A 27,721-nucleotide genomic window follows, 5' to 3' on the forward strand; every position below is an offset into this window, starting at 1 on the left:
GCGAAACGTCCATATTTAATCTGATAAAGACATTTTTTTTAAACACATTCATATAAAAACACAAAGTGAATTTGAAGTTTGATTGTGGCTTGTACGCGAGGATCGTGCGTGGCTAAGACGTCAACTGTACATGACATTGCATAGCTTGGATTTGCATGGGGGGGGGGGGGCAAGAAATACACATATGCAAATGAGCCTGCCGCAGCAATTCGGATCACCAAACAAACCTTTTGATGATCGAAGTTCTACATGCTTAGAATGTTTACAATAACTGCAGCAGCTTCTACTTGGGTGTGTTACGTCACAAGAACAAGAAAAAATACATATTCGGAAAACAATCCGTTTTAAATGTGACGTACAAAACGTAAACAAGAGATTGAATGAAGCAACAAATGTTGTTTTTGATCTTACATCTTGTAATAAATGCAGTCCATGTGGCATATTACCATTTTTCAAACAATTTGTTTTAAAATTCCACCACTGGCTAATTCCAGCTAATTAAAGTCATATTTTTCAAAAAGTGTTGCATATTCCTGAATTAAAAAGATTGTTTTCTACACCAGTTAAAAGTTTACAGAAACATATATTTTTTTCTCCCTTATGGTTTAGATTTTTTAATAATATTCCAACTTTGTTTTGAAAATGTATTTTCATGAAACTTCAAATGTAATATTATTTCATATTAACTTCAAATTTAATATCATTCCAACTTCTTGTCTTGTAAAAAGTGTCACGTAAAAAAGACCACATTTTACAGAAAGCAACTTCCTCCTTGAAATTTTGACTTCCGTTGTTATAATCATTTTATTAATGTTGACAATGTAATATTACAACTTTTTCATATAAAATAAGGCCTTTCATCTCGTCTTTTTACTTGAAAAAAACGATTCTGATTGATTTTGACTGAAATTAATTTTTAAATTTTCTTGAAATCATGTGACTTGATTGTCGTCGTATGATGATGATGCTTTCCCTTAGGGGCGTGGCCCTCGTACCACCGCATCGTACTGTTGAAAATGCGTCTACGAAGTCCCAAGTAAAAAAAGATGACATTTCTTGGATGCGGGTCAAACCTCGGCGCCGTCGTGGCAATGCTGCATCCTGACCACCAAGATGGCCTCCGAGCTCAGCGACCCTTTGACGACTTCCCGTACGCCGCCCTTGCCTCGGGACCGCACGACCAGCGTCAGGACGCCGCCCGTCAGGAGCAGGAGCAGGAGCAGGAGCAGCCCGCCCACCAGAGCCCCCGTCGCCACGCCCTCCTCCCCGCCCCCGCCGCCCGTCATCCCGCCCGCGGCCGACGGCGGTTTGGCGCGGTCCAGGGCGACGTGCATGATGTTGGTGCCGCGGTTGTCGCCGGGGCCGATGTCCGCCGCCGCCTCGGGGAGGGGACCCGGGGCGGATCTGCGGACGCGATGGCCTCCCATGGAGGTGAAGGCGTGACGGCGGGATTCCGGGCCGCGCTTCCCCGCGCCTCGCGTGGAGCGCACCGTGTAGATGGTGTGAATGTACCACTGGTGTCCCGACGCCACCTCAACAAAAACATGCACGTTTGAGATGTTAACAAACACAAATTGGAATGAAATAATATCAGAATCATAAATAAACGGGAGAAAATAATGACAGTACTCCAATTAATAAGGAAAGAAATATTTGGCAAATTGTGTAGCAGCGAATGAGCGGGTGCAAAACTGTACTTGGAACATGGCCCGGGAGTCCATCTTGAATCCGTCGGACCCGGGCTGCCTCACGAGCGCTGCGGCGGACGGATCGTCCGTCGCCAGCACGGCGTTAAAATCCACGTCGCAGAAACCGCGCGCTCGGGTCTCCGGCCGGTCTTTGTCCTGCAGGACAATGAAAACGATCCCAAACACTTCAAGGCTTCCAAATCGTTGAGGAAATTCCCTTACGATGATTTTGAATCTGTAGAGCAGCGCCGGCGAATCGGCCAGGCAGCCAAATTCAAAGTGGGCGGGGTTGTACTTGGGGACGTAGCCGTCGGTTCCGCTGCACAGGAAAACCTTTTCGATGCCGCAGGAGAAAGAATCTCCGAGGTTCTGTACCGGGTCCACCGTCACGCGGCCGTATATGGTGTCACCTGCAGGGGGCAGCAGATCGTGAGTGAATCATAACATATCCTACTAATTAGGGGGAGAATCGTAACAAATCATAATTGCCATATATTGCATGACTCGTATGTTATCACATTTTTGCGGGAGTGCATCTTTTTGCATTGTTATTGTACTGAATCGAATCAAATTGTTGTGAGTAAAATGTATTAAATTTGTGTCCCGATTGAAGTGACTCAAATGGAACGACATCATAATCGGCGTAACGATGTCATATTGTAGCAGAAGGGAATAGAATTGTTTTGTGTTCAATTGTTTCAAATTCAAATGCAATCGCATGAATTGGAACACATCGCATTGTGAGGTAATCGGAGTAAATTGTGTTCTATTTGAGTCCAATCGAATTGCATCACGTCATAATTGCGAGTGAATTGAAAGATGCCGTAGCGGATCGAATCAGATGAAATCGAACGAATCGTATCGTATGGCATCGAAACTTAAGTGAATCGTATTGTATCGTGTTGCAACTTGATATGTATCGTGGATGTATTATGTTAACATTGTGAACATTTTTTACTGTTTCAATTTATATCTTAACCGTTTTGATTTTAGTTAGAGCTGTGTAATAATAACAAAACAGTTTATTCAATTGTACTCGTGTATAGTGCCTTTGTTTAGTCCCTGGGAAAGAAATGTCGAGTAAGGTTTCTGTTCTTATCTAAAGGAGTAATGTTTGGAAGTGCAAGCAGAGTTTCTGTCCATAAATTATCCGGTCCAGGAAGTGCCGGGACCAATTATTTTCCTACATCTGGAGTGGACTAAGATATGAGCTGAAGATTTATGATCTGTTTTTGTATCTCTTCCCACAAGGACAGGAGGCAAGAGGGGGAGACTATTTTCTGTAAACACTGTTTTTGTATAAGTTGAAATGAGTCCAGGAGGGCACATTTGGAGACCACTTTTGATTCAGTAAGGGTCCTAAATGACTTTAGAAATTTCTAAATAAAATCTCTTGCAAGAAAGCCGAAAACAGAGAACGTTTTCTATCAATTATTAGCAGATCGGTATCACATTAGCTTCGGTGTTGCAAATTGCTAATATGGAGGTGCGCGGGGCCTAAAATGGAGCTTTGGGGGACACCGCAAGTGTGTTTACCTTCGGAAAAGGCAACGTGGCTCTCCTGGCTGAAGCGGACGTAGTCGTCAGAGAGCCACCAACTTCTTTTAGGCAGCAGGAACATTTGCGCGTTCAGACTGAACTCCGCAGCAACAGGGTCGCTCACCTGAACACGCACGCTAACGCTTAGCATAGCGACGCAAGACAAACCTTTCCAATCGGCCTTACTTGCTGGAATCGGATTTGGACATCGAAGGCCACCGCTTCTGCGGGGCTGCACGCGGGCGGTACGGAATACTCCGCCTTCCGGGAGGCGGCGCAGGGGAGCAACGCGACGGCGTAGGCCCCCGAGTACTCTCGGACCTGCGACCCATGGCGGATTGTCAGCGCGCGGAGCGGCCGTGCGCGCGGCGGCGGCGGCGCTCGCATACTTACGGCAAAGTCGGAGGTGAAGGTCCACTGCTGCTCGGGCTGGTCGAAGGTGGGCTCGCTCCTCACCAAGCTCAGGTTGAACGTCAGACCGGGGTGGTCCGCGCTCATCACCGCGGACGTCCCTGACAAGACACACGGGACATTCGCTGGCCATTCTTTGTTCATATAGACGGCCGGCGACCAGTCCGTCTTACCGGATCCTTGAAGACGTCCTGCAGCGTGCGACTGGACAAAGAGACCCCTGAAGCGAGCTTTGGTGCGGAAGTTGACCACCAGGCGTCCCTGCCGGTTGATGCGCATGCTGGTGAGATACAGCGAGCCTGCGAGACAGACGACGGGACAGACGACGAGACAGACGACGGGACAGACGACGGGACAGACGACGGGACAGACGACGAGACAGAGGACGAGACAGACGACGGGACAGACGACGGGACAGACGACGGGACAGAGGACGAGACAGACGACGAGACAGACGACGAGACAGAGGACGAGACAGAGGACGAGACAGATGACGAGACAGACGACGGGACAGACGACGGGACAGACGACGGGACAGACGACGGGACAGACGACGGGACAGACGACGAGACAGACGACGGGACAGACGACGAGACAGACATCGTGTGAACGTCTCGATCGTGCTACTAGTAACACTTCTAAAGCACTAGAGTCGGATTCAGGAGTAGACTTTGACAACAAGTAGCATGCTGCTAACTCGCGTCCACTTTTTCTTGGCCATACCGCGCAGCCGAGCCTGCGGCGGGCTGCCGATGCCGTCCCGCCACAAGATGGCGGTGTCGTACACGTAGGTGAGTCGCAGCTCGGAGCGGAGGTCAAAGTGCGTCCAGTTGCCCGCGCCCGCCGACGAGCGGAAGACGTAAGACACGTAGAGGGGCACGCGCACCGTCACGTACGACTGCGCCACGTTGACGACCTGAACACAACAACACAGGTGGACTTCTAAGTGATACCTGAAAGGCGGAATTGAGGGACTGAGGACCTTTCGCTTGAAACAAAAACCGCGAGATGTCACCTGGACATACTCTTCATACGTCCATCCATAATTTGTCTCTGAAATGACCTGAACTAGTGCTATTAAAAAAAACAGCTAATAATATACAAATTCTTAATTATCAATAACAATATTAAATCTCAGAAACAAAAAGAAAAAAGATACAATTAAATCAATAAATAACTATCACACTCAAATCACCACAATATTTATTTTATGAAATTCTAAAAAGAAAACTGAAAAAAACAAACAATCAACAAAAAAATGCATTGAAATCAAAAAAGTTTTCTCTAGCTCATAATAATAATTAAAATAAAATAAATAATATTGAATAAATGAAACCATTTAATTAAATTTGATTGAAAAAAAAATTAATAAATGAAAACAAATGAACAAAAAAACAAAATAATAATCAAATTATCAAATTAACATTTCATTTACAGAAATTAATAACTCAACTTTACGCTCACCTTTGAAAATAAAACATTTCCAGGGATAAAAAAAAGTTTCATTCAACATTCAACAAAATCAATAAGAAATGAATCAACTTGATGCCCTTATGCCAACTTCTGATTAAACAATCAAAACATTTTGAAAAATGGATTGAAAATGCTTACATTATTAAAATTAATACAAATTTAATTAATATACGTTAATATTTTGTCTTCATTTTGTTTCTTGGACAGTGTTAATAAAAAACGAATGATTAATATTATATTAAAGCTGCATTACTACTATTAATAACAATAATAGCAATATAATCCTATTTTTGTAATGGCTGTTCACTCATTGACTGGCAGCCATTTTGACTGAAGCAACCCCCTTCGCTCCCGGCGGTCTTGCTGGATTTGGACTGATTTTTGCGAGGCCCACACAATATTGGGTTCTATTGCTATAAAAACATGGAAGCTACTTCAAACATTAAAAGTAGAACGTATTTATACGTTTTGGGGAGCAAATGCGTTCAACGTGGAGAGTTGTTACATAAAGTCGAGCAAACGGGTCGTCACCTGTCCGTCAGCGGCGACGGTGCCGCCGCAGTCGGCGAGCAGCTCGGACATGCGGTAGAAGTTGCTGAACTCCCACAGGCAGCCGTCCGGCCGCAGGTTGCGGTAGAAGTTCAACGCCGCCGTCCCGCGCAGGGCCTCGTCCGAGTCCGGCAAGTTGGAGCATCGGTGCTCGCCCGCCCGGGTGCCGTCACGACTCGGGGTCCGCTCCAAGTTGCTGAGGGGTCGCGTGGAAATCAACGGAAGCGTGCCTGCGCAAGGACACGGACACGGGAATATACACGCACGCGTTCACGCGTATGCTGTGTAGACACGTGGCGCCACCTACCGGCCACGTGCGGCACGGTGACGCTCACTTTGATGAGGTTGGGATGTTCGGGGTCGTCGGCGCCCGCGTGGCGCATCTTGGCCGAGAAAGGCTCGGCGCCCACCGCGGCGACTTGGCGTGGCGGGCACATACCTCGATCAGAAGGAAAGACAGTAACGTCACCACAGCGGCGCTTTGAGAAACGAGCAAATGCAAGTCATCAATTCCAACCTCCCCACAAAAACAAGAAGAAGAAAAAAGTTCTCATTTCAAATCGCTATATTTAGTCGACTGCATGACGGGCCTCAAATCGCAAAGACAAAGTGCGCCTGACCTTCCTCCCGGCCGATGGTGACAGCGGGACTGCGAAGCTCCAGGCCTTCGTCGCCGTTGGACTTGACGGCCCGGGCGGCGCACCGGACCCGCGAACCTGCCTGGAAGTAGGCGGAGTCCAGCGTGACGGCCTTGGAGGACGGGAAGAAGGTGTCCAAGTCAAGCTCTCGCATGGGGGCGCTGGCGCCGCCGGGCCCGACGGGGGCGCTGACGAGCCAGCGGTAGCGCGTCAGGGTGTCGTTGATACGCTCGGCGACGCAGAGGGGGCCAGTCTGGTCGTAGTCCGGGTAGCGGGTGTTGCAGGCCTGCGGGATGGCGGGGGGGTTGCTTAAAGGTTTTAACACTGTGACAACAATTTCTATTTCTGCCTATCTGCTATTTGTTAGCCTGTTGATGATGTTTCCCGTCATTCATTCATCATTAAGCTTATGGAAATTTCGCCCGCAAAAATAAATACAAAATGAAGACCAAAAAACTCATAAATCAGGTGGTGCCTTGACTCACAAGGGCCTCAATGAACGAGTTTTTCAAGTAACGGGCCGTCGCTCGCTTGATCTTAGTGCGATTCGGAGACTTGGCCACTAGATGGAGGCAGAGAACTTAACAAGCGCCGACCACCGTCAGTTCACAAAGTACGACCAGCACGTTGCGTTTACTACAGTTTCTGTTTGCTTGAAAATCCACAATATGGCGAGGGTGCAAAGGAAGAAGCGCGATAAGGGGACGCGTTTTCGCCCAGTTTTTGCAGCGTCTAAATTTAGAACGCTGCCAGACGTGATTCGAAAAGCTTTGAAGCGTCTCAGAGGCCTGCAGGTGGAAACACTCAGAGGCTCCATTCTGACAAGAACACTTTATTTCTGCTCCCTGAGGGGTGGCAGGCACACGCTGCACGCGCGCGCGCGCACACACACACACACACACACACACACGCACACACCGTGTCCACGCCATGAGTGCAGGTGAACTCACGGTGACGCAGACGACAGGGTAGCCGGCAGGCGGCCGCGGGCCCCCGTGGGTGGCGTCTGCGTGGTGGTAATGGAGCAGCGAGACCACGTGAGGCAGCGAGGGGAAGGTGACGTCAGCCGTGACGTCAGCCGTGACGTCAGCCTCCTCGATATACACCGTGGCTTTGGTGGCCCGCGTCTCGGCCGCCATGTTGGTATCAGGCTTCAGGTGCAGCGTGAAGGCTTCCCTCGTCTCGGCCCATCCGTCGTACAGAACCTCCACCTGGACAAGGTGCTCTTTGTCGCCCTGCTTGAACACAATGTCTGGACACGCACGCGTGCGCGTGGACAGGATTCATCTTACCAAAAAGAGCATAAAGGCTACTGAAGGTCAATGAAATATGACACGACCCTGCGGTCGACTTGAGAAGATGCCTTTCCTTTCCCCTCCAGGTCAGGATGAAACGAGAAATCAGCGAATCAATCCACAACAGCCTCGTTCATTCATTCCCGCATTCCCGTGAGCGAGCCTCATTTCACGTGACTAAAGTATTCCGATGAGTTGCGGAGGTAGGAAATGAAAAGAAAGCCACACATAAACACCCTCAAGAACCCCCCCCCCCCATTAAAAAAAAAAGAGACTTTTAACACCCCAAAAAATCCAAAATCAATACAAAAATCACCCCCCCTCAATTTTTTTTTTCCAATACTTTGGACATAAACATTTTTTTTTTAACCAATTTTTTTTTAAAAATCACACCAAAAATCCCCATCATAAAAAACTGACTTTTGAAAACGAGGCAGCTGCCGGACTTAACAGCACACTCGGTGACCTCATTGTGGGTTGGCAGAGCTGTAAAAACCCGAAATACTTTTTTCATGAGTTGATAAAAGTCAAAGCCATCATCATCATCATCATCATCATCATCATCATCACTATTCATAAGACGTCAACATCATGCGGGGGAGTTGAAGCAATTCATCGACGAGCCAAATGTGATTTCCAGGCAAGTGCCGGCAACAACCGCGCCATGTAACGGCAACAACGGTTTCCTTGGGGTTTGCGGACCAAAGACGACGAGGACCCACCTCGGGACACGGGGCGGTAGTCCTCCCCCGACACGGCCGAACCGTCCTCGGTGTGCACGCGGACGACGGACACCGCGGAGGTGTCGCCCAGTCGTACCACGGAGATCCGCACGGCCGCCGCGCCGCCCGCCTCCGTCGGCTCGCTGGCGCTGAACGCGGTCTGGGAAAACCGAATGATGGGCTCTGAAGGAGGGCGGAGAGAAGAAAATCCACTGGCAGAAGTCATTTGCAGCCAATCCCGGCTCGGGTATCTTGACCTTACTTACTGTCCGCCGTGTCCTTAATTTTCACCAAGGTCTCCTTCAGGGTCCCCAGCAAGGCACCAAACGGAGAGTCACTTTTTGGGCTCCCAAGGACCAACCGGAGTTCTTCCTCTTCCTCGTACAGCGAGTCGTCCACCAGCGACAGGACGCAGGGCTTCTCTGTCTCTCCTGGAAACAAAATGTGGTGGCACGACTAGCACCCTCTGGTGGCTGTATTTTTTGTGCAGTTTAATTTTCACAAGGCCTGTTTTGGCCCTTCTATGTTCAAAATCCACGCTAATGATCAGATGAAGGGAACGTAATATGATTGTGAAGTGAGTCAATATGTGGCGGAACTCAATGTGTGCTTGCTTATATATAGATATCATATTTTATCATATTTGTCATTGCTGTAATGTACAAAAGCACAATATTGTGTGTGTGATTTTTAAAATATGAGCTTTTTTTTTTTTTTTTACAACATTGTGACCTTTTTTTGTATCGCCAAACCGTGGTGCTAATTATCGTACCGTGATGTTTGGATACGGTTACGTCCGTACTGATGATGCTCGCTTCTGCTATATTTAGAATATTGAGGTAAAAAAGGAGGAATAAAGGCAGAAAATAAAAATACCAGGCAAGAAGGTGAGAACGGACGCGTCAGTGTTGGGCCGCTCGTCAAAGTCGCGCGCGGCCTGCGCCGAGCCCTGCCGGGTGTAGCATCGCACGGTGGTCGCAAAGTGCAGGTCGCCACTGCGGCGCACCATCGCCGCCAGCTGGCCCCGGTCCTCCTCGCCAAAGTGGACCGCCTCCTGGAACTGCACTTTGGGTACTGTCGAACACAGGAAGTGCTTTGGCGCAGGCGCGTCAAACCCGTCAATCGCTAACCCGACCTCTTACCATAGCCAAACGATCTTTTCAAATGCTTACTATAGAGGTCGGGTTGGCGTCCAGATGTTTCGAATTTGTGAAGCAAATTGACTGAAAATGTGTAAAAGGGACGTACTTCGCTTTATCGTCCGCCATTGCTTTGGGACGACAAACGTACGCGTGACGTCAAATCCGGCCAAACGTGCCACGTGTGTCCGATCTTGTCAGCGTTTATTCGCAAAACCGGTTTCCAGAGCCAAAATTTGCGTTTTCCTTTTTTCGATCCGCTTCAAAATCCACAACCCCCAAGCGTAAATTTTTGGGGCACATTTTTGGCCCCTTTTCTAACGGCGAGCGTTTCCAATTAGGTTTATTTGTGCATTTCTTGAAAAGTGGAATAAAAACGTCTGTCATGGAAACCCAACCAATGACGTCACGGAGGCGTCGATAAATCGATACGAACAATGAGTGGGCGGGGCACATTTGGTGACTCACAGTCGGACACGGAGTCATTGATGGAAACGGTGACTTTTGCCGGTTCTCTCAGGATGCCGTTGACCGGCATGCGCAGGACCAGATCAAAAGTCTCCCGTCCCTCCAGCTCGGGTCTTCCCACATCGTCCAGGATGTGGACCTGGAACGTCAGCGCGCTCACGCCCGGAGCGAAGTCCAGGTTTTGATTGACGGCCACGTAGTCCAGCCCAGCTGGAAGGAAGGAAGGAAGGAAGGAAGGAAGGAAGGAAGGAAGGAAGGAAGGAAGGAAGGAAGGAAAGAAAGAAAGAAGGAAAGAAGGAAGGAAGGAAGGAAGGAAGGAAGGAAGGAAGGAAGGAAGGAAGGAAAGAAGGAAGGAAAGAAGGAAGGAAGGAAGGAAGGAAAGAAGGAAGGAAAGAAGGAAGGAAAGAAGGAAAGAAGGAAGGAAAGAAGGAAGGAAGGAAGGAAGGAAAGAAGGAAGGAAAGAAGGAAAGAAGGAAGGAAGGAAGGAAGGAAGGAAAGAAGGAAGGAAGGAAGGAAGGAAAGAAGGAAGGAAAGAAGGAAAGAAGGAAAGAAGGAAGGAAAGAAGGAAGGAAGGAAGGAAGGAAGGAAGGGAGGGAGGGAGGAAAGAAGGAAGGAAGGAAAGAAGGAAGGAAGGAAGGAAGGAAGGAAGGAAAGAAGGAAGGAAGGAAGGAAGGAAGGAAGGAAGGAAGGAAAGAAGGCAGGAAGGAAAGAAGGAAGGAAGGAAGGAAGGAAGGAAGGAAGGAAGGAAAGAAGGAAAGAAGGAAGGAAGGAAGGAAGGAAGGAAGGAAGGAAGGAAGGAAGGGAGGAAGGAAGGAAGGAAGGGAGGGAGGAAGGAAGGAAGGAAGGAAGGAAGGAAGGAAGGAAGGAAGGAAGGAAGGAAGGAAGGAAGGAAGGAAGGAAGGAAGGAAGGAAGGAAGGAAGGAAGGATGAATATACGAGTTGACGAACGTCAACCAGACGAGGTCTCACCTTCCGCCGAGACGGGCTCGGATTTACGAGAGCGGACGGTGACGCTGGCGGGTTTGGAAAGGTCGCTGCCGGTGCGGAACACTTGGACTTCCAAAAAGGCGTCGCTCTCGTCCAAGTGATAATCCTTCTCGCCAAAGTAGAAGACCGGAGCTGAAGGTCACGCAAACACAAGACAAACATTTCCACCAGTCGGTTGTTTGAACACGCGTGCCTTGCCGAGGATGGACAAGCGACCAGTCCTTTTTTGTACTTAGGCATGTTGCGTCAGCTGCACTCGTGTGTGTGTTTTGGTGTGTGTGTCACAGTTGCAGATGCGCGCGCACAAACACACGCGGCGCCACCTCCAGACTGCGGAAGGTCTTTTTTGAAGTGACGCTTTTCTGCGGCGGCGTCTTCATCACGCGCGATGCTTTCAAGTGCCAAAAAAAGCGTCAGGAGGAAACGTTGATCTTTCTCTCTCTCTCTCTCTCTCGCTCGCTTATTCCTTCAAATTTGACATATCCCAAAAATATCTGTGTCTCATTTTGCCCTCTTCGCTTTCCCGCCATCAACTGTCAGCTTCAAACACGCTGACTGTTTTCCGCCTTGTGATCTTTTTACGTCTTCTCGGCGCCGCGCAGGACGAAGATGCGTTCAGCGGTTCCGTTCAATCGCATGACTTCGATATTCATTGCGTTATTTTCACACTCAGCGTGGAAACTCCAAATGGAAGGCAACCTTTTGCCACACCTGACATATCGGAACGCGCGCGCCGTCCCGGCTAAAATGTCCTCCGTCAGCGGGTTATAATAGTTTAGTATCTTCTTCGTTTTTATTGTTTTAATTTGGTTTTAAAATTCAGTTCGGTTCAATTACTTTTTAGAGCAGGTTTGTTCGTTTTTTTTCTTCAAAATGCTTCAGTTGACTTTAGTTTGATTAGTTTTCGTGTTACTTTGAGTTGTTTTAATGTCTGGCGTGTTTGTCAAGCGCGAGAAAAAAAGTCACGTTTGCACAAAGTCTTGCGCAATCAAGTCAACTCCAATTCTCAAACGACTGTTTGAGCTTCCTTCTTCCGTTGAGATGAACAGCATTTCAAAATAAAGCCTGAAAGCAAATGTATGATATTATTTGACAAAGAGAAACATGAAAGACAACGTCATTAATAAATACATAAAAATACATAAAAATTCTTAATGAATAATTGATTCAACGAACGACTCCATTTGAGTTTGAGTAACTTTGAAACATTTGGACATTTGCATCTTGCGATGGCAAACAAGAGCGTGAAAAGCAGCGAGCCACGCGGCCGCTTTACCGTCGTGCGGGTCCTCCAGGATGGTGACCCTGACGGAAGGGTAGCGCGGTCCCAGGCGGGCCCCCGCGGGCGACGACAGGCTGACGTTGAAGCTCTCGGGGGGTTCGAACAGCGGGTCGTCGATGAGCAGCACGCGGCACGCCTGCTCCCGCTCGCCCCTGTCGAAGCGAAGCAAGCTGCTTCGCTCCTGCGGACGCGAGACGTAGTCCGAGGAGGACGGGACGCCGGCGGGCGCCGTGCCCGTGGCGGAGCCTTGCGGGAAAGCAAGAGACGCGACGAGGAATTCATGAGGACGGCCAACAAAATCATCGGCGAACTCGGTTTCGTCCAAACACTAAATATTCGGCGTGCACACGATCATCAAACATTTGATGATCGTAAAACAATATTTCACATAAAAACGTGCGCCTTCAGGCATGCAAGGTTTTTATTTGTTTTAATTGTCTTGTCGGTTCAGGGTTCACATTTGACTCGAACGTGATCCGATTGTCGTGTCTGTGTCTGTTTTGCGGAATTGACGTCGGTCGAAAAATGCGACAACACGAAGGAGAAACATCGTAACACAGATGATGTCATCTCATCTCCATCTCGAGGGTGAGACGCGTCATGATGATGATGATGATGATGATGATGATGATGATGATGATGATGATGAGCGCGCCAACAGCCAAATGTCACGCTTAACAAGGTGCTTTGCTAATCGGCTGATTGTCAGCGCGATTGACCTTTCAGCGACTTTTCCCGCCAAATGACAGCCTCGCTCTCGCCGCCGCTCTCGCCGCCGCTTTCGCCGCCGCTTTCGCCGCCGCTTTCGCCGCCGCTTTCGCCGCCGCTTTCGGATGTCTCGCTGCGTTTTCAGCACATTTCAAGACCGCATTGCGAGTGCACGCAAACTCCAATTAACATGGAAGGATTTGACATTTTATTCCAAGAAACGCTTTTCTTTTTTTGAAGCTTTCAGTTGATCGAGTTTTCATAAAAAAAGTGAAACTATTTGTATTACACAAAACAACAGCAACAAAACATCCGATAAACGAGCATTAGAAAACAAAACGGTATTTCTTATTTTCGGTCCTTTTTATATTAGATTTGATTTATTTACCTTTTTTCAACAATTTTGCCCTTATTTCAAAGAATGTAAGCTTTTATTTACAACATGTTTTTTTTTAATTTTTATTAATCATATAATTTTGGGGGGACAAAATTCACATTTGTATTGTAATTGACCAAAGCCATCAAATAATTTCTTACGACACAAACGCTGTTGATTTAGTGATGACATGCAAAGTAAAGGAAATGGTGGCGTCTATTTGAGGTGAGGCATTTATTCATGCACATGCCGGGGACCTTATTTGAGGCAATATGCAAATTAGTAGCATGCTGCTTTCAATGAACAGCCCCCCCACCGCGCCCCCCCCCCCCCGTGTTGTCGTGAATAATAAGAAGACTCCGAATATATGAGGTGAGGCGTTAAGAGTTCATACCCTGCTGCGTGTAGCACAGCACCGTCAGCTCCTCGCTGATGTCGCCGCTGCGGCGGACGGGGACGGACAAATGTCCCACGTCCTCCTGCACCGACAGCACGGGTTCGAGGAAGAAGACGCTCGACTCTGGAAGGAAAATAATCATTTTTGGGGTCCTTATCCAAATAATAATAGTCATAATAATAAAATGGCATTTACAACATGACTGCTGAGACGGTCGAGTGAAGATGGGGGGTCGGGGGGGGGGGGGGGGGGCACACACTCACACTCACACTGGTGCTGCTTTTTAGCCAAGTGGGTCAAGTTCACCTCCGTGAAGAAAACAGCGCTGTCACGTTGAATATTTCATGAGGGTTGAAGGAGGGCAAGCAAAGGGCACACGTTCGCTTACGTTCGTTTACGTTCGCTTACATTCGTTTACGTTCGCTTACGTTCGTTTACGTTCGCTTACGTTCGTTTACGTTCGCTTACGTTCGCTTACGTTCGCTTACGATGTCGCCGCAAGCTGAAGAGAGCTTTTATTCCTTCATTTCATTTCACAACCTTTTTTAAAAAAAATTAAAAATACCAATGAGCTAACTGCGCTAAAAGCTAATAGAGATTCGAGTCAACTCTGGAGAAAGCCAAACAATATTCAAGTTTAAAAAGTACGTCATTGAAATGAAAGCCAATCGGAACGTTGATCTGCTATTTGGGTCGAGCTCGTTGAATTCAAAGCAAAGTCACGAACAAGCTAACGCTGCTAAAAGATCATCGAGACGAGGAGGCGTGAGACGCTTTGTGACGGATGACATTTTTTATTTATTTTGTCTTTGCGCATAACATCAACATGGTTGACATTTACAAGACGAAGAATTCCCAGTTGGACCCTCGTCTTGCTTTTCCGTTCGTCAGCGGGGGAGGGGGGGGAAACAAAATGGCGCTCGGTGAGGCAGTTGACGGCAGATTGTCATGTCTCAGTTTGGACCGGCTTGCAGACGTCCGACGGGAACAGAATTCAAAGCACACGTCCTTGCATAAAACAAATACACACATCAATAACAATAATAATAATAAATGTTCCAGCCGTTTCCAGGAAATAAAGGTTTACAATTATGAAAGAAAAGTTGAATTTAGTTTTTATTTTGAAATTCTCTTGTTAAAATATGACTTCCTTCCCTCGACTTCAACATCAGAATATTACTACTTTCCATTTAAAAAAAAAAACGGCACCACAATATTGATATTTTTTCTTTATAAAAATGTGAATTTGTTACCGTAATATTGCGGCATTACGAGTAAAAAAAATGTCACTGGGAGGTCATGGGTTCGAGATGCCACGGACTTGCGACTTTCACGCATCAGCGTCGTTTCCGGCCACGTTCCGACTCGCACGGCCATCGCGGGACTTTTCTGAAACGCTGGGGACAACCGAGACGGACGGACACGCGCGCACCCGTCGGCGGGAACGCGCAACCGAGGGGCACAAAGGCGGAAGCGCTCGAAATGGGACGCGGCCCACACGTCGCAAACAGGAAACGGAAACAAAGCTGCTGTGGGAAAAACAGGAAGTCCCGCCTCCTCCGTGGCATGTACCCCATTTTGTTCAGCTGGCGCGCTTTTGAATAACATTTATTCTTTGGAGCCCAAAAGTTTGTGACCCCGCCCCCTCGCCCTCCTCCTCCCATGACGACTTGATGTACTTTCAATGCAGCAGCTGCTATTATGTCGCCTCCCTCGGCCTCCATTTTTTTCCGTCTGTGCTCGGAGCACTTTTGGCTCCAAGTTGAAACGTCTTCAAGTGAACGCCGTCCTTCATCTTTTCGCTCTCTGGAGCCGAATGTTTTGGATGTTTTCTTTTTTTCGGGTGGCGAGCGTGCAAGCTGATGTTCCTTCCCGTGGACACGCGCGCTCTTCATCATCCTCGCGGCGTCCGACTTCGTCTCCCCCGTGACTTCATTACTGGCTATCCTGTGAAGATTGTCAAATGCGACAGAGGCGTCACTCGGCTTCGGCTTCGGCGGCGGCGAACGTCCGGAGGGCGGCCATTGCAGATCGGCCTCGGCCCGCAACGCGACGACTCTGAGCTTCAACGCTTCGTTGTCTTCAATTAAAAAGCATCTCCAAGTGTCCATTTTTTTTTCTCTTTCTTATTGTCTGCTGTACTTTTGATGTTGAAGTGCGAAACGACGCTGACAGACTTTTGGGCTGTGTTGGGAAACGCTTCAGATCAGCTCGATAGCAAGATGAGCATTTTCGAGTCGAGTTCTGTGTTCTCCACTGGGGGGGAAAATGTGCTCAGGCTAATATAAAAGTAGTGCTTTGACATCATCGAGTGAAGAAGCAAGAAACGAGTGTATGATTCCAAACGCTTACTTACTCCTCGATATCGGAGGATTTCAACATTTGTTTTCATCTCAATTTTGTCCCCGTTTTTGTCTTGGCTTTCGTTTTCCGGAATTGATGCCCTTTGATCCCAATCATTCGTATGCTGCGTAAAAAGGGTTCGCCAGTGGGTGACGCGAGACTCTCGGTGGGCTCTGCATTAGCCCGAGCTAGCGTTGACCTCTTAGCTTTTTCTTTTTAAACTTCCGTCAGTTAGCTTCTCGTCTTAGCTTTTGACTTTGGTTAGCTTCTATCTCAGTTAGCCTTTAGCCATTTTTGGATCTCCAAATGGATCATTTCTTTCTCGCGTCCTCACCGTCACGGGGGTCCAAGATCTCCACGGTGGCGGCGGCGGGGAATTCCAACGCCGCCATGACGGGCTCCGACAGAAGGACGCGGAAAGTCTGGGCCCTCTCGTGCTTGCCGTCCGCGAGGATCCGGACCCGCCAGGTGGCCCTGGTCTGGCCCGGGTTGAACTGGACCCGCCTCTGGGCCTTGAGCCGGAAGTCTCGGTCCTTCTTGGCGCCGCCGTCCTCAGTGCCGATTCCTGGAAAGAACGCCGGCAGAAGAAGATTGAGACTTGCGGGTTTGCCAAATCCCGCCGAGGGTCGGATTCATTTGCGCCGCAAAGCCTTTTAAGAAGATTTTTACCAAAGGAAATAATCGTCTTCTTTGTCTCATATCGCGAGACATCAAACACCAATTGTGGAATTTTAAACGTTCAACGGGAAGATGACGGTAGAAGGTCGCGACTTAGGAAGGAGGGAAAGAAGAATGGAGGGAGGGAAAGGGTTTCAAAACAGTACTATGCTAATCACGGCTAACGCTAATTTGTTGCTCATTAACATGCAAGTCAAAGTTGACCGAGGGCTCATGAAAGCGAATCCCTGATTGGTGGACAAGTCAATTGAAAGCGTGAGATGTCGTGATAGGACAGGAAAGGAGAGCCGTGAGGAAAGGTCACCGAAACAGAATGGAATGGATGTTTTTGCGCACCTACGAAGGAGGTTCCGCTCAGGTCGCCCCTCCGCCTCAGCACCACCTCCACGAAGGCGTCGCCCTCGTCCTCGCCGTCGTCCTCGTCCTCGTCCACCACGTAGAAGTCCTTCTCCAGCGAGATCCAGCACCAGTTGACGGCAAAGCGTTGGCCCGTCAAGCTGTTGCCGGCTGAAAATACAAACGCAATTCAACCATCCACTTTTGCAAACTGCTGGCTTGTGTTTGTGTGAGTGCATCATTATTATTATTATTATTTTGTTTTTTTTCCCACTGTGTGTGCCACAAGTTGTCCGCTTTTGGCGAGCACGTAATCGCCGTTGACATTCTCGCCTGCGCTTTGTTGAACTTTTCACCTCGCGACACTTCAAGTCTGCTTTGCCTTTTTTTTTTCTTTTCATCTTCTGTTGCTTTTTCTCTCTTTTACCCACAATGCATTGCAACCCTTCAGACAGGTCAAGCGGAAATCTGTGTTATACATAATGGAAGCATGTCGCTGACACTTACACGCACACGCATTCATAATTCATCGTGTTGGAGCTTCAAAAAGAAAGGATGTTTCTTTTCATTCATTATTTGTCTTGTAAACTTAACGTGTTTATTGGCTTTCAAAAAGTAAATCATAAAAATACAAATGATTTATCCAAGCGTGATTTTTAGTCAAAAATGTGTTTGCTTTGACTCACGAATGTTGACGTTCGCATGATTTACGCGAGGTTGCGAGAAGAATATTTTTTTTTGAATGTTTCCTGGAAGTCGCGATGGTCGGGTTTGGCAAAGCTGGTAAAATGTCTTTATTTGCAAAAAAACTCATACTTATGCTTATGATACTGTACAAGCAACCTAATTGAAAAATTGGCATTGTTTTTTTTTTTACTTAAAAAAAGTCACGTCTGAATTTATTTAAACTGCGTATATCTTAAAGATTTTAAATTGTTTTATGATTTACAAAAATGTGTACATTAGCTGTCAAAATAAACAGCCCCCCCCCAAAAAAGCAACTTTTTTTATTCAGTAAAAAAAAATCATGTATGAATGTATTTATTTTTTAAATTAATTTCATTACATTGTGCAAATGTTGAAGATTTAAAATTGTTATATAATTTGCGAAAACTGTTTCCCCCCCAAAAAAGCAAACCTTTTTTTTTTTTACTTTAAAAAGTCACCCATGATTTTATTTACAATGCGTGAATTTGGAAGATTTAATTTAATTTTTTTTAAATACATTTTGAAAACACGTATACTAGCTGCCATTCTAATTTTGTTTTCCTAAAAAAAAAAAGCTATCTGTTTAACAAACAAATTTCTGTACGTTGCATAAGATCTTAGATTGCTTCATATTTTTCAAAAATGCGTGCATTAGCTGTCATAATAAAATATCTTCCCAAAAACAACAACAATCCTCATAAGATTTCGTGCGCATTTTGTGAATCTCCGCCCTGAAGTCATTCGAGTCGTTCGCGAGGGAAACTCGAAACATTTCCGCCGAAATTTTGAATGGGACTGCTGACTCTTGCGAGGTGGAAACAGGTCACTTCCTGTTGATTTTAGGCCACTTCCGGGTCACTTCCTGTTGAAATCAAGTCAAAATGAGCGAAAAGTCGCGGCCATCTTACGCGCGCGCAGCGCGGTTTGGAAAAAGGTGCTTGATTTGTGGACCCCCCCTTTCTCCATTCATTCCAATGGGACTTTTTGGGAATTGCGTCGCCGTGGAAACTTGGAATTCCCACAAATAAAAAATCGGATTCAAGTCAGATCGAGCCGCATCTTTTGTCTGAAAAATTCCACAAATAATAAAGAAAAATAAAGAGTCTGATAATAAAACATCAGTGACACGTTTTGCGCAACGTAGCTGTTTTTCCGAGGGGTCGGAGCCTTGCCGGGGGGGGGGGGGGGGGGTCACGTGAGCGCACCCTAGGGGAAACTAAAAGGAGTGCGGCCCCCTCGGCTCAGCGGATGATGAAATGCTGACTTCCTGCAGTCGCGAGCAAAATTGTGGCGAGGCCTTTCATGATGCTCGGGTTTTTGCAGCACCTGGAGCGACGCTCGCGGGGGCCGCAAAGTCCCCTCGGGGGCCGCGTGGCAGCGCGTGTGCACGGCAACATCCGTCGAGGCTGCGTTCTGCCGCAGGCTGACATTTGCTCGTCAACTCCTTAATTTGCCGCAAAAGAGCCGCCGCAGGTTGACGTTTTTTATGAAGACGCTGCCGCAAATGCAAAGAGAGCGCACGACTCCCGCGGTGCTTTTTTTTGGAATATCTTTTTTTCATGGCCTGGGAGGATGAAGATGCAAATGAGCAATCACTTTGTCGCCTTTGTGATGAAATATAAATGAAAGATGCTCCAAATGGCAGCCAAATATGAATTATTGCTGGACGCCTTCAAAGGGACGGCGGCCATCGCCACACAACTTGTTTGTTATGTCCTCTCGGAATGGGTGAGTACCGATACCGGGTAACGTATATCGGGCGATACCAGCTTTATTTGAAGGGATCCATATTGTGGAGGCTGCCGATACCGGCCACCGATACTTAAGGCAAAGAAAATGTGACACGGACGAAGTCCACCTTGGCAGCGACTGATGTTTCTTTCCTTTTCTTTTCTTCTTGCTCTTATGAAGCAGAAGGTGCCGGCGGCGCCGCAGGCTCCAAAGATCCGTTAGCTCGCGGCGAGCTAGCGTTCAGGCTAATGAGAGAACGGAGGCGGAGGAGACGAGGGTGGCTGGCCCCGCAGGTACACGCTTGTCGTTTCCTCGCCACAATGGCGGGAAGGGCTCAAAAGGAGTTGGGCGCGACTCGGTTCTCATCTTTTCTTCTTTTTGACGCGATCAGAAAGAACAACAGAAAGCCAGACGCAAATGTTCCCAAGTTTGGTGCGGAATGATGGAACATGCAGCGGACAGCCATGATGGAAATACGAGTCCAAAACATCAAAGACAATTTGGAGTCCACGTGAGACGGATGTCGTTTCTTATTTGAAGGGTTTGATGAACGTGACATTTGTTTTCATCCTCACCAAAATCTCACGTTTTCCAAAAATTGTTTTAGGAAACTTCAAAGACAAAACTGAACGCAAAAAAAGGACATCGGAAGTCTTCAGCGACGAGCAGACGCGTTTGTTTACGACATTGAAGCGGTCGGACGCGAGAGGATGAACACGTTGGATTTCATCTCCAATTTGCATTTGCCACGATCAACCATTTTTTTTGGGTGGGGGGGGGGGGGGGTCATTTTTATTTTGCCGTTTGTACAAGAAAACAAAAGTGCTTTCCAAGCGTCGTTTGGGATGAAAAGCTCCAGCCTCATTTTGTGCAGAAAAACTGGCGAGGACAATCCATGAGACCATCTTGCTTTTCTCTCCACAACAAACTCGTCCCCTAAATTTGGTTGCGGTGCCTCGGCCCGACGCATCAGCGACACGTGAAAAAAAAAAGGAGGCAACACATCGAGTCGCCATCTTACCCTCACCAAAGTGAATTTCATGGTTGAGGGGAAAAAGATGCCGTCACGTCAGTGCAATTCAGTGCAGGGTGAAAAGGAGCAGAAAACATTGACATCACTTTGAGTTGACCAGCGCAACGTTTGGGGATTTTCGCTCGTCTTGTTTTAATCTGCGCAAATTGTACCGTTTTTTCTGTCATTCGTTTGAACGTGCACAATTTAGCAGTAGATTGATTTGACCTACTTAACTTTTGGAGGATTTACAGTAAAAAGCTAGATTCGTTAAAATAAAAATAAAAAAACTGAAAAAATTCTGGTGATATTTACAATTTTTATCTATCATTTTTTAAATTACTGTAATAAAGAATTGATTAACAGTGTTTTTGTTTGTTTGTTTGTTTTTTAAAGATTGCAGCGATATTGCGACTCGATTCTTCTAATTTGACACATTTTGATGTAAATAACATTTTCCTAAAAAGTGCAAGTGATGATTTCCAATGCAAGACATGCTCGTACCGTCATCGTCCACGCTGAAGCCAAAGACGTCCGATGTGGCGTTCTCTTCTTCGCGCAGGACGTAGCACACGTTCACAGCGTCGATGTCGGCTGCCACAAAAACAACAACGTGTCAAAAGTGAAAATACACATCAGGGGCAAAAGTGTTGGGACACTCGGAGGAGTGGGGGGGGGGGGGGGGGGGGCTGGGGGGTCGTTGACGGACTTGAGAATCCGCCACAGCAGCGTCATAAAAAAGAAAGATGCAATATTGCAAGAAGAAAGGAACATTTAAAAAAGAATAACAAGACGAAATATTGAAAGATAAAAGTCGTTTTCAGATAATAAGTTGTAAGGTTCGGAGAAAGTCGACATTTTTTTCAATATTGAAGTCTGAAATTAAAAAGTGTTCTTTTTGTAGTCAACGCGCGTGAACAAGAAAGACGTTTTTTTCCTTCTAAAGCTCCTTTTGGATTCTTTCTATTGACAGAAACGTCCAACGACACCAAAAAAAGAACAAAAGGCTAACAGCTACCAAAAAAAGCAAAGATGTAATTATTAATTATTTTTTATCAGCAGTCATCATGATTTTTTGCAACAAGCAGGAAAAGCTTTGGTTTGAACACTAAAAGCGCAAAAGCAGCCCCAATTAGAAGCAAGAACAAAAACTGAACAGGAAGTGACTTTGAGTACGAATGTTGAATTTTCCCTCGTGTAGCGGTTCGCTCACCTTGACTGAAGCTGTCCACAGAGTCGTTCCCACGGCCCCTGTTGACCAGGTAGCCATGCCTGGGCGGGGTGGTAACCCGGAACACCAGCGCCGCCGGTCCGCTGCCACGGTCCGCCGCCCTCAGGTGCCTCGGTCCGACGAGGAAGCCCAGGTGGCCCGTGGGTAGCGTCTTCAGAGTGGGAGCGCCCCCGTTCACCACAATCTGCGGGACGCCGTCCTCCGCGGGCACCACGGCGATCTTCAGGGTCTGAGGGCGGCGCGTCTCCAAAACGGTATCCGGGAACACGTAGAAGTCAGAGTGGGTGCCGTCGGTCACCGTGAAGGAGAAGGAGTCCTCCGGAGACTCGGCGCCGTCGTGGGAATAGCTGACGAGGTTCTCGTTGAGGTCCTGTTTGGTGAAGACGGTGATGGTTTTGGATTTGTTATACAAGACTTCTCCATGGACTGGAGGCCGCGTGATGGTGAACTTGAGCAACTCCTCCGCAGTGTCCTGGTCCTCAGCGGTGAGCTCAAAGGGCGTGATGAGTTTACTGCGGCCCTCGGTCACGCGCAGACCATTGATGGTCACCACGGGTTTCTTGTTGTCAACGTCCAGAACGGAGACTCGAAAGGTTCTGAAGATTGGATTGTAGCCGTCTGTGACTTCAAACTCAAAGCTGTCCCTCCTCACGTCCTCGTCTGCAGTGCGGATGTAGAAGATCTTGCCTCCGGCCAGTTGGAGCTGCGTGAAGGACACGACGGGGACCCCGCCGGCACCCGTGCACTCCAGGCGGCCCCGCACAGGCGCTCTGGTGACGGTGAAGACCAGGTTCTCGTCGGGGCTGTTGAGATCGGTGGTGCTAAGGAGGTCGGTTGTCAGGGTGACGCTGCCGCCTTCCGTGAGGGACACGCCCTTGCTGACCACATCGGGGGAAACCACATCGATGCTGAAATAGCGGCCGATCAGCGGGTTCATCCCATCCGTCACATCAAATTTGATCGAGTCTCGGACGCCTTCCTGGCCATTGTGGGAGTAAAAAACAAGCCCCGCGTCCACTTGCGCTTGCGTGAAGTTTGAGCCTCTTGTAATGTTTTCCACAGACCCAAGGTGGGTTCTCCTCTGCAGGAGACCCCGACTGGGTCCAGAACGGACGATGTATGCGAGCGAACTGTCATCTGAATCCAAATCGGTCGCTTTGAGGACTTGGCCATCGATGTCTTTGGTCTCGCCGACTTCCACCTGCAGGCCGTTGTTGATTTGCATCCTGGGGGTCTCGTCGTCGACTGCGATGATATTGACGGCCGCCGTCTTCCGCGCCGAGAACTTCCCGTCGGTCAGGATGAGCTCGAAGCTGTCCTCCTTCGTTTCGGAGCCGTCGTGCTCATATACGATGCTTGGCGCCTCTCGGATCTCCTCCGGAGTGAAGTTCTTCGCCAGGATGGATCCCGTGGGCAGCCGGTTCAAAATGACGCCGTGTTTGGGCGGCCTGGAAATGACGAACGTCAGGTCGCCGGCCGGCATGTCGGCGTCGCGGCCGTTCAACACGGCCGAGTCCAACGCCAGGCTCATGCCCTCCATCACGACGATCTCCCTCAAGAACATTTCCGGGGGCTCGTCATTGGTGGGCACAATTACGACGGGAAAGAAAAGCTTCTCGGACAAGTTGACGCCGTCCGAGCACCTGAAGCGGAACCGGTCCTCCGCTGGCTCCACGCCTTTGTGGATGCTCTGCACGTAGAATATATTCCCTGCCCGGACGTCGCCGACGGTGAAGGCGCTGACGGCAGTGCCCGACCTGGACTTTTCCGAGCCTGGTGCGGGCGAGATGTTCTCCACGTAGCCCGTGTTTGGTTGCACGACGATGGTGCACAAGATGTCTTCCACAGGCGTGTCGATGTCCTCAGCATCCAAGTGCTGAGGACCGATGGCATTTTTGTCCCCTTCCAGGACGCTGAACTGCACACCGACTTGGACCTCGGGGGCCAGGCTGTCCACGGGGAGCACAGTGACCCGCACGTGGACCCGCTGGACCCGATTGCCACCCGCTGTCCAATCCTCTGACATGTCCGTGAGGGTCAGATTGAAGCCGTCCTGGTGAGCGGTGAGCCCGATCTCACCGCCGGTGTGGGCGTAGACCACCACGCCGTCATTCACGTCCGCCTGCGTGAACCTGCTCGCAGGTAGGCCTTTAACTAAGATCTCCCCAATGGTTGGCGGGTCCTCCAGGATGAAAGTCAGCTGGAGTTCGTCCGCGTCGGCGTCGCGGCCTTGGAGGACGTTGCCGGTGATCTCTGCAGCGCCATTTTCCAGAACATCCATGCGAGAGCCGACAGTCCCGGCGGGGAGGCTCAGAGTCGGGGCCTCGTCATCAACTGGTTTGACGCGGACTTTGACCTTCACGTTCAAAACGTGAACGCCGTCGCTGACCTCCAGATGGAACTCGTCACTGGCGGTCTCCTCGCCGCCGTGGCTGTATGAAATCCTGCCTTCCGAGAGGTCCTGCAGACCGAAAACGGCATTCTCAGGCAAGTCGGCAGATGCCGCCCGGACGGTCCCGTGTTTCGGCACCTGACTGAGCTTGAAGGTAATGGTTTGACTCTCAGTGTCGGCGTCTACGGCGTCAAGCTCGGCGAGGGTGAGGACGTGCACGCCGCCCTCAAACACGGCAAGACCCGCGTTGGTGATCTGCGGCGGCTGCTTATTAACCGGTTGGAGGTCGACGGTGAACGCGCCCTCCACGCTGTTCCCCGCCATGTCCTCAACGGCGTACCGAAACTGCACAACGCGCCACGTGATGCCCAGCGCCGTGTCGGGCGGGCCGTACGCAATCTTGCGGTGGTTGACTTGAGCTTGCGTGAACTCGGTCACTTCGACATCAGGGCTGTCCGTCAGAACCAAAGAACCAAAGACGACCGGGTGGTTTTCGTCGGTGTCCGTCGGGGATTGTAACACGGTGTATTTAAGGTCGCGGTCGTCAGAGTCCGAATCTGTGTAGCGCAGGACTTCTTTGCTGAACGGAGTCAACTTGTACTCCTCCACCGTCATCCGCAAGGTGGTCCCGGGGTGGAACTCAGGTGGGACATCGTCGATGGGCAGTACCTGGATTACAAATGCAGCCCGGGCTGACTCATTAGGTGGATCGTTGTCATCCTGGACAGTGAAGACAAACCGGTCCAGGACGGCGTTGATTTTGTGAGGCCCCACGTGCTTGTAGAACAGCTTCCCATCTGTGATGTCCTTCTGCGGCCACTCTCGAACCTCCATCTCATAAACCTCGTCATCCGAGTTGAATTTCCACAAGGAGGGGTCCTGCGGGGCGTCTGACTGCCGCAGCAGGAAGGCGCCAATGGTGGAAAAGGGAGGGACCACGGTAAATTGAATGGTGGAGTCCTCAGAGTCAACATCGGCAGCGCTGAGTGCGAGCGGCGACACGGACCTCATCTGGCGCTGGAATAGGACCAGCCCGGCGTTGACGTTGATGACGGGCGGCTCGTCGTCGGTGGGCACCACCGTGATGGGGAAGAGGAACTCCACATGATGTTTTCCGTCCGTCATCTTAAACACGATGTTGTCACTGTGCGTGTCGCTGCCGTCGTGCCGGTACACCACAGCGCCGGCGGCCAGGTCGGCGGCTGTGAAGCTGTCTCGGTAGGACCCCAGCACCAGCAGGCTGCCGTGGCGCAACCCGTCAACCGCCGTGAGGCTCAGCGCCTCCGGGTTGTGCGCGTCGCCGATCTCCAGATTATGACCTGTCATCAGGGGACGGGACTGGCCCTCGTACAGCAGCTGACCGGTGTTGCGGGTCACCACCGGCGCCAGAGAGTTCATGGGCTTCACCACGATCGTGAAGGCAAAGGGGTCCGACACAGCCCCTTGCGGGTCAACCACCTCGAACTCTAACTGGAAGATTCTCTCGGTATCGGCATCCAATGAGGGCGGCTTGTAGGCGATCTTGAGATTCTGCAGGTCCCGCTGGTAGAAGGAGGTGATGGGCTGGTTCTGGTCGTCAGTGCTGACGATGTAGCCCTCCTCGTAAGACGGCGGCAAGGTGACGTTGAAGACCAATTCCCTCGGGTCTGCCTCGGCGTCGTCCGCGGCGAGCATTTCGGCCGTTAGTGCCGTCATGACGAACTGGCTCACCTCCATCATCATCATGGCCCCGAAGCTGGGCCTGGGCGCCGTATTTTCCTGGCCCCCGCGAATTCGAACCGTCAGATGGAAATGCTCCTGCTTCACCAGGTTGCCTTCTCGGTCCCGGAGATCCAGCACCATGGGGACGTGGTCCCGGTTGGGGCACGCCCCCTGGAACGTGTGCTCGTAGCGGATGTCGGCCCGCGTTAGCTCGTCGCAGTCCATCCTTTGGGAGAGTTTCCCGCCATCCAGCAGTCGCCCGTAGCGGGGCGGGGTGCTCTCACCCGTCAACGACGTCACCCCGCACTTGTAGCCCTTGCGGTCGTAAGTGAAGTCCAAGATCTTGCGGCTTATGGCCTCGCTGGTACCCCTCAGATGGTTGACAGTCAGCGGCAAGTTCTTGGTCAGCAGCTCCAGCGGCGCGAAGACGACCTCCGCCACCATCACAAACGGGATGACCACGGTCTCGGCGCGGCCGTCGTAGCGCAACTGCAGCCGTACCCGATCCCGTGCCGGACTCCCGGACCCGTAGTGGGTGTACGTGACATCCCTGGGACCAAAGTCGCACGGGAACTTCTTGGGCGAGAGGCGCCCGGGGCGCTGGGCGAGCGGGTCATTGTCCAGAACCGTCACGCCGCAGCGGTCTCCCGGCTGCGTCTGCACCACCAGGTCGTTGACCGGGTCCACAAACACGGTCCGGCCCAGCGGCACGTGGATGCAGTTGTTGGCCACCAGGATGGCGTCCTCCGAGAGCTCCGAGCGCAGCGCGTCAAGCTGCGGCTGCGCGTGAAGCTCAACGAGTGCTGCTGACACGCAGAGGATGACAAGCGTGCACAACATGTTCGCACCGGGCATCAAAACCACACGACTGGAAAAAGAACGAGGAAAAAACTCCAGGCGTGCGTGCGTGCGTGCGTGCGTCCACGCCAGCTGATGTCCCGGCACTCTCAGTATGGGAGCGGCGCACATCACTTTTAAATTGAGGCACTCAGAAGGGGGGGGGGGGGGGGGGGTGAGTGAGGGGTGCCCCCTCCCCTCCTACGCAAGCATCGGAAGGACCCGCACGCCTACCTGGCAGCCTATTGGCCAAGCGCGCATGTCACTCACTAAAAGGAGGCGTGGTCTAGCCCCTACAAAAGACAATGTTACTCTTATCATTTATTATTAAACTTATAGCGTAGCAGAGTGTGATAGCATCAAAACTCAATGAGGACAATTGGGGAAATAATGAAAGCGCCGCACATGAATAAATTACTTGAGTGACAAAAGACATTATTGTTAAGACAATTTAAAATGTGATGATGGTGAGCCTAAAGTTTTGTATTATTTATATTCATCAGGATATTATAAGCATTAATGATCAGTATCGTTTTAGAATGAATCAATTGTGATCTAAAGACAAAAATATAATATAAAATAATAATCTAGCACTTTAGGTGAAAAATGGAATAACATAAAATAGAAGTAATGATAAAATTAAATGCAATTTGACAGAAGTGGATTAGTATAGATAAATATTTTAAAAAAAAAGTCAGAATGAAACATTTCTTCATGAATAATCAAAAAAATTAATTGAATAAAATCTGGACCTTGAAGTGATAGTTCTAAATGACATCCAATTCAAACCGAGCTCTAAAAGTGGAAACTTTTCATAAACAAATAAAAATTAAAGTGCAGTCTTAAGTATAAAAGTCTATTTCATCTTCTGTAGCATCACGAGGGTCCTTTTTTCCAACTCCGAATAAAACGAAATGAAAATGTCGTTGCTGAAAGGCTGCAAACGACAACAGCCAATCATCAACATCTTCTGTTTTGCTGTCAAGGTGCAACATCGAACAGCGCTCGTACCGGATGGTGTCCCTAATGAAGTGGCTTACTTGACATGGACATTTCTATGCAAAGCGACGTCGGCGTGGA

At 49.3% G+C, this 27,721-nt stretch overlaps 1 protein-coding gene across 2 annotated transcripts; it reads right to left on the reverse strand.

Moving 5' to 3' along the window:
• Nucleotides 1-7: 7 nt before the first annotated feature.
• LOC147161282 (FRAS1-related extracellular matrix protein 2-like) lies at nt 8-26,737 on the reverse strand. 2 transcript variants are annotated; one of them, XM_086098754.1, is made up of 23 exons: nt 21,694-26,737; nt 20,985-21,074; nt 17,030-17,200; nt 16,350-16,580; nt 13,670-13,795; nt 12,186-12,437; nt 10,892-11,041; nt 9,923-10,132; nt 9,192-9,389; nt 8,582-8,746; nt 8,316-8,498; nt 7,249-7,550; nt 6,281-6,584; nt 5,968-6,099; nt 5,643-5,890; nt 4,362-4,554; nt 3,812-3,937; nt 3,621-3,739; nt 3,414-3,548; nt 3,225-3,351; nt 1,911-2,098; nt 1,698-1,844; nt 8-1,532 (listed from the first exon to the last, which is right to left on the reverse strand). In XM_086098754.1, the coding sequence occupies exons 1-23, from the start codon at nt 26,657-26,659 to the stop codon at nt 1,068-1,070; spliced, it is 9,228 nt and encodes a 3,075-aa protein (XP_085954880.1). In that variant the 5' UTR covers nt 26,660-26,737; the 3' UTR covers nt 8-1,067. The 2 variants fall into 2 exon arrangements, 1 of the variants encoding a protein (XP_085954880.1); XR_015097411.1 differs by lacking the exons at nt 8-1,532; nt 1,698-1,844 and having other exon boundaries at nt 1,956-2,098; nt 3,812-3,899.
• Between the last annotated feature and the right edge of the window lie 984 nt (nt 26,738-27,721).

Source organism: Leptonotus elevatus, chromosome 16 (genome assembly GCF_054856555.1).
Source record: "Leptonotus elevatus isolate MCC_2025b chromosome 16, RoL_Lele_1.0, whole genome shotgun sequence".
Taxonomy (NCBI): Eukaryota; Metazoa; Chordata; class Actinopteri; order Syngnathiformes; family Syngnathidae; genus Leptonotus; species Leptonotus elevatus.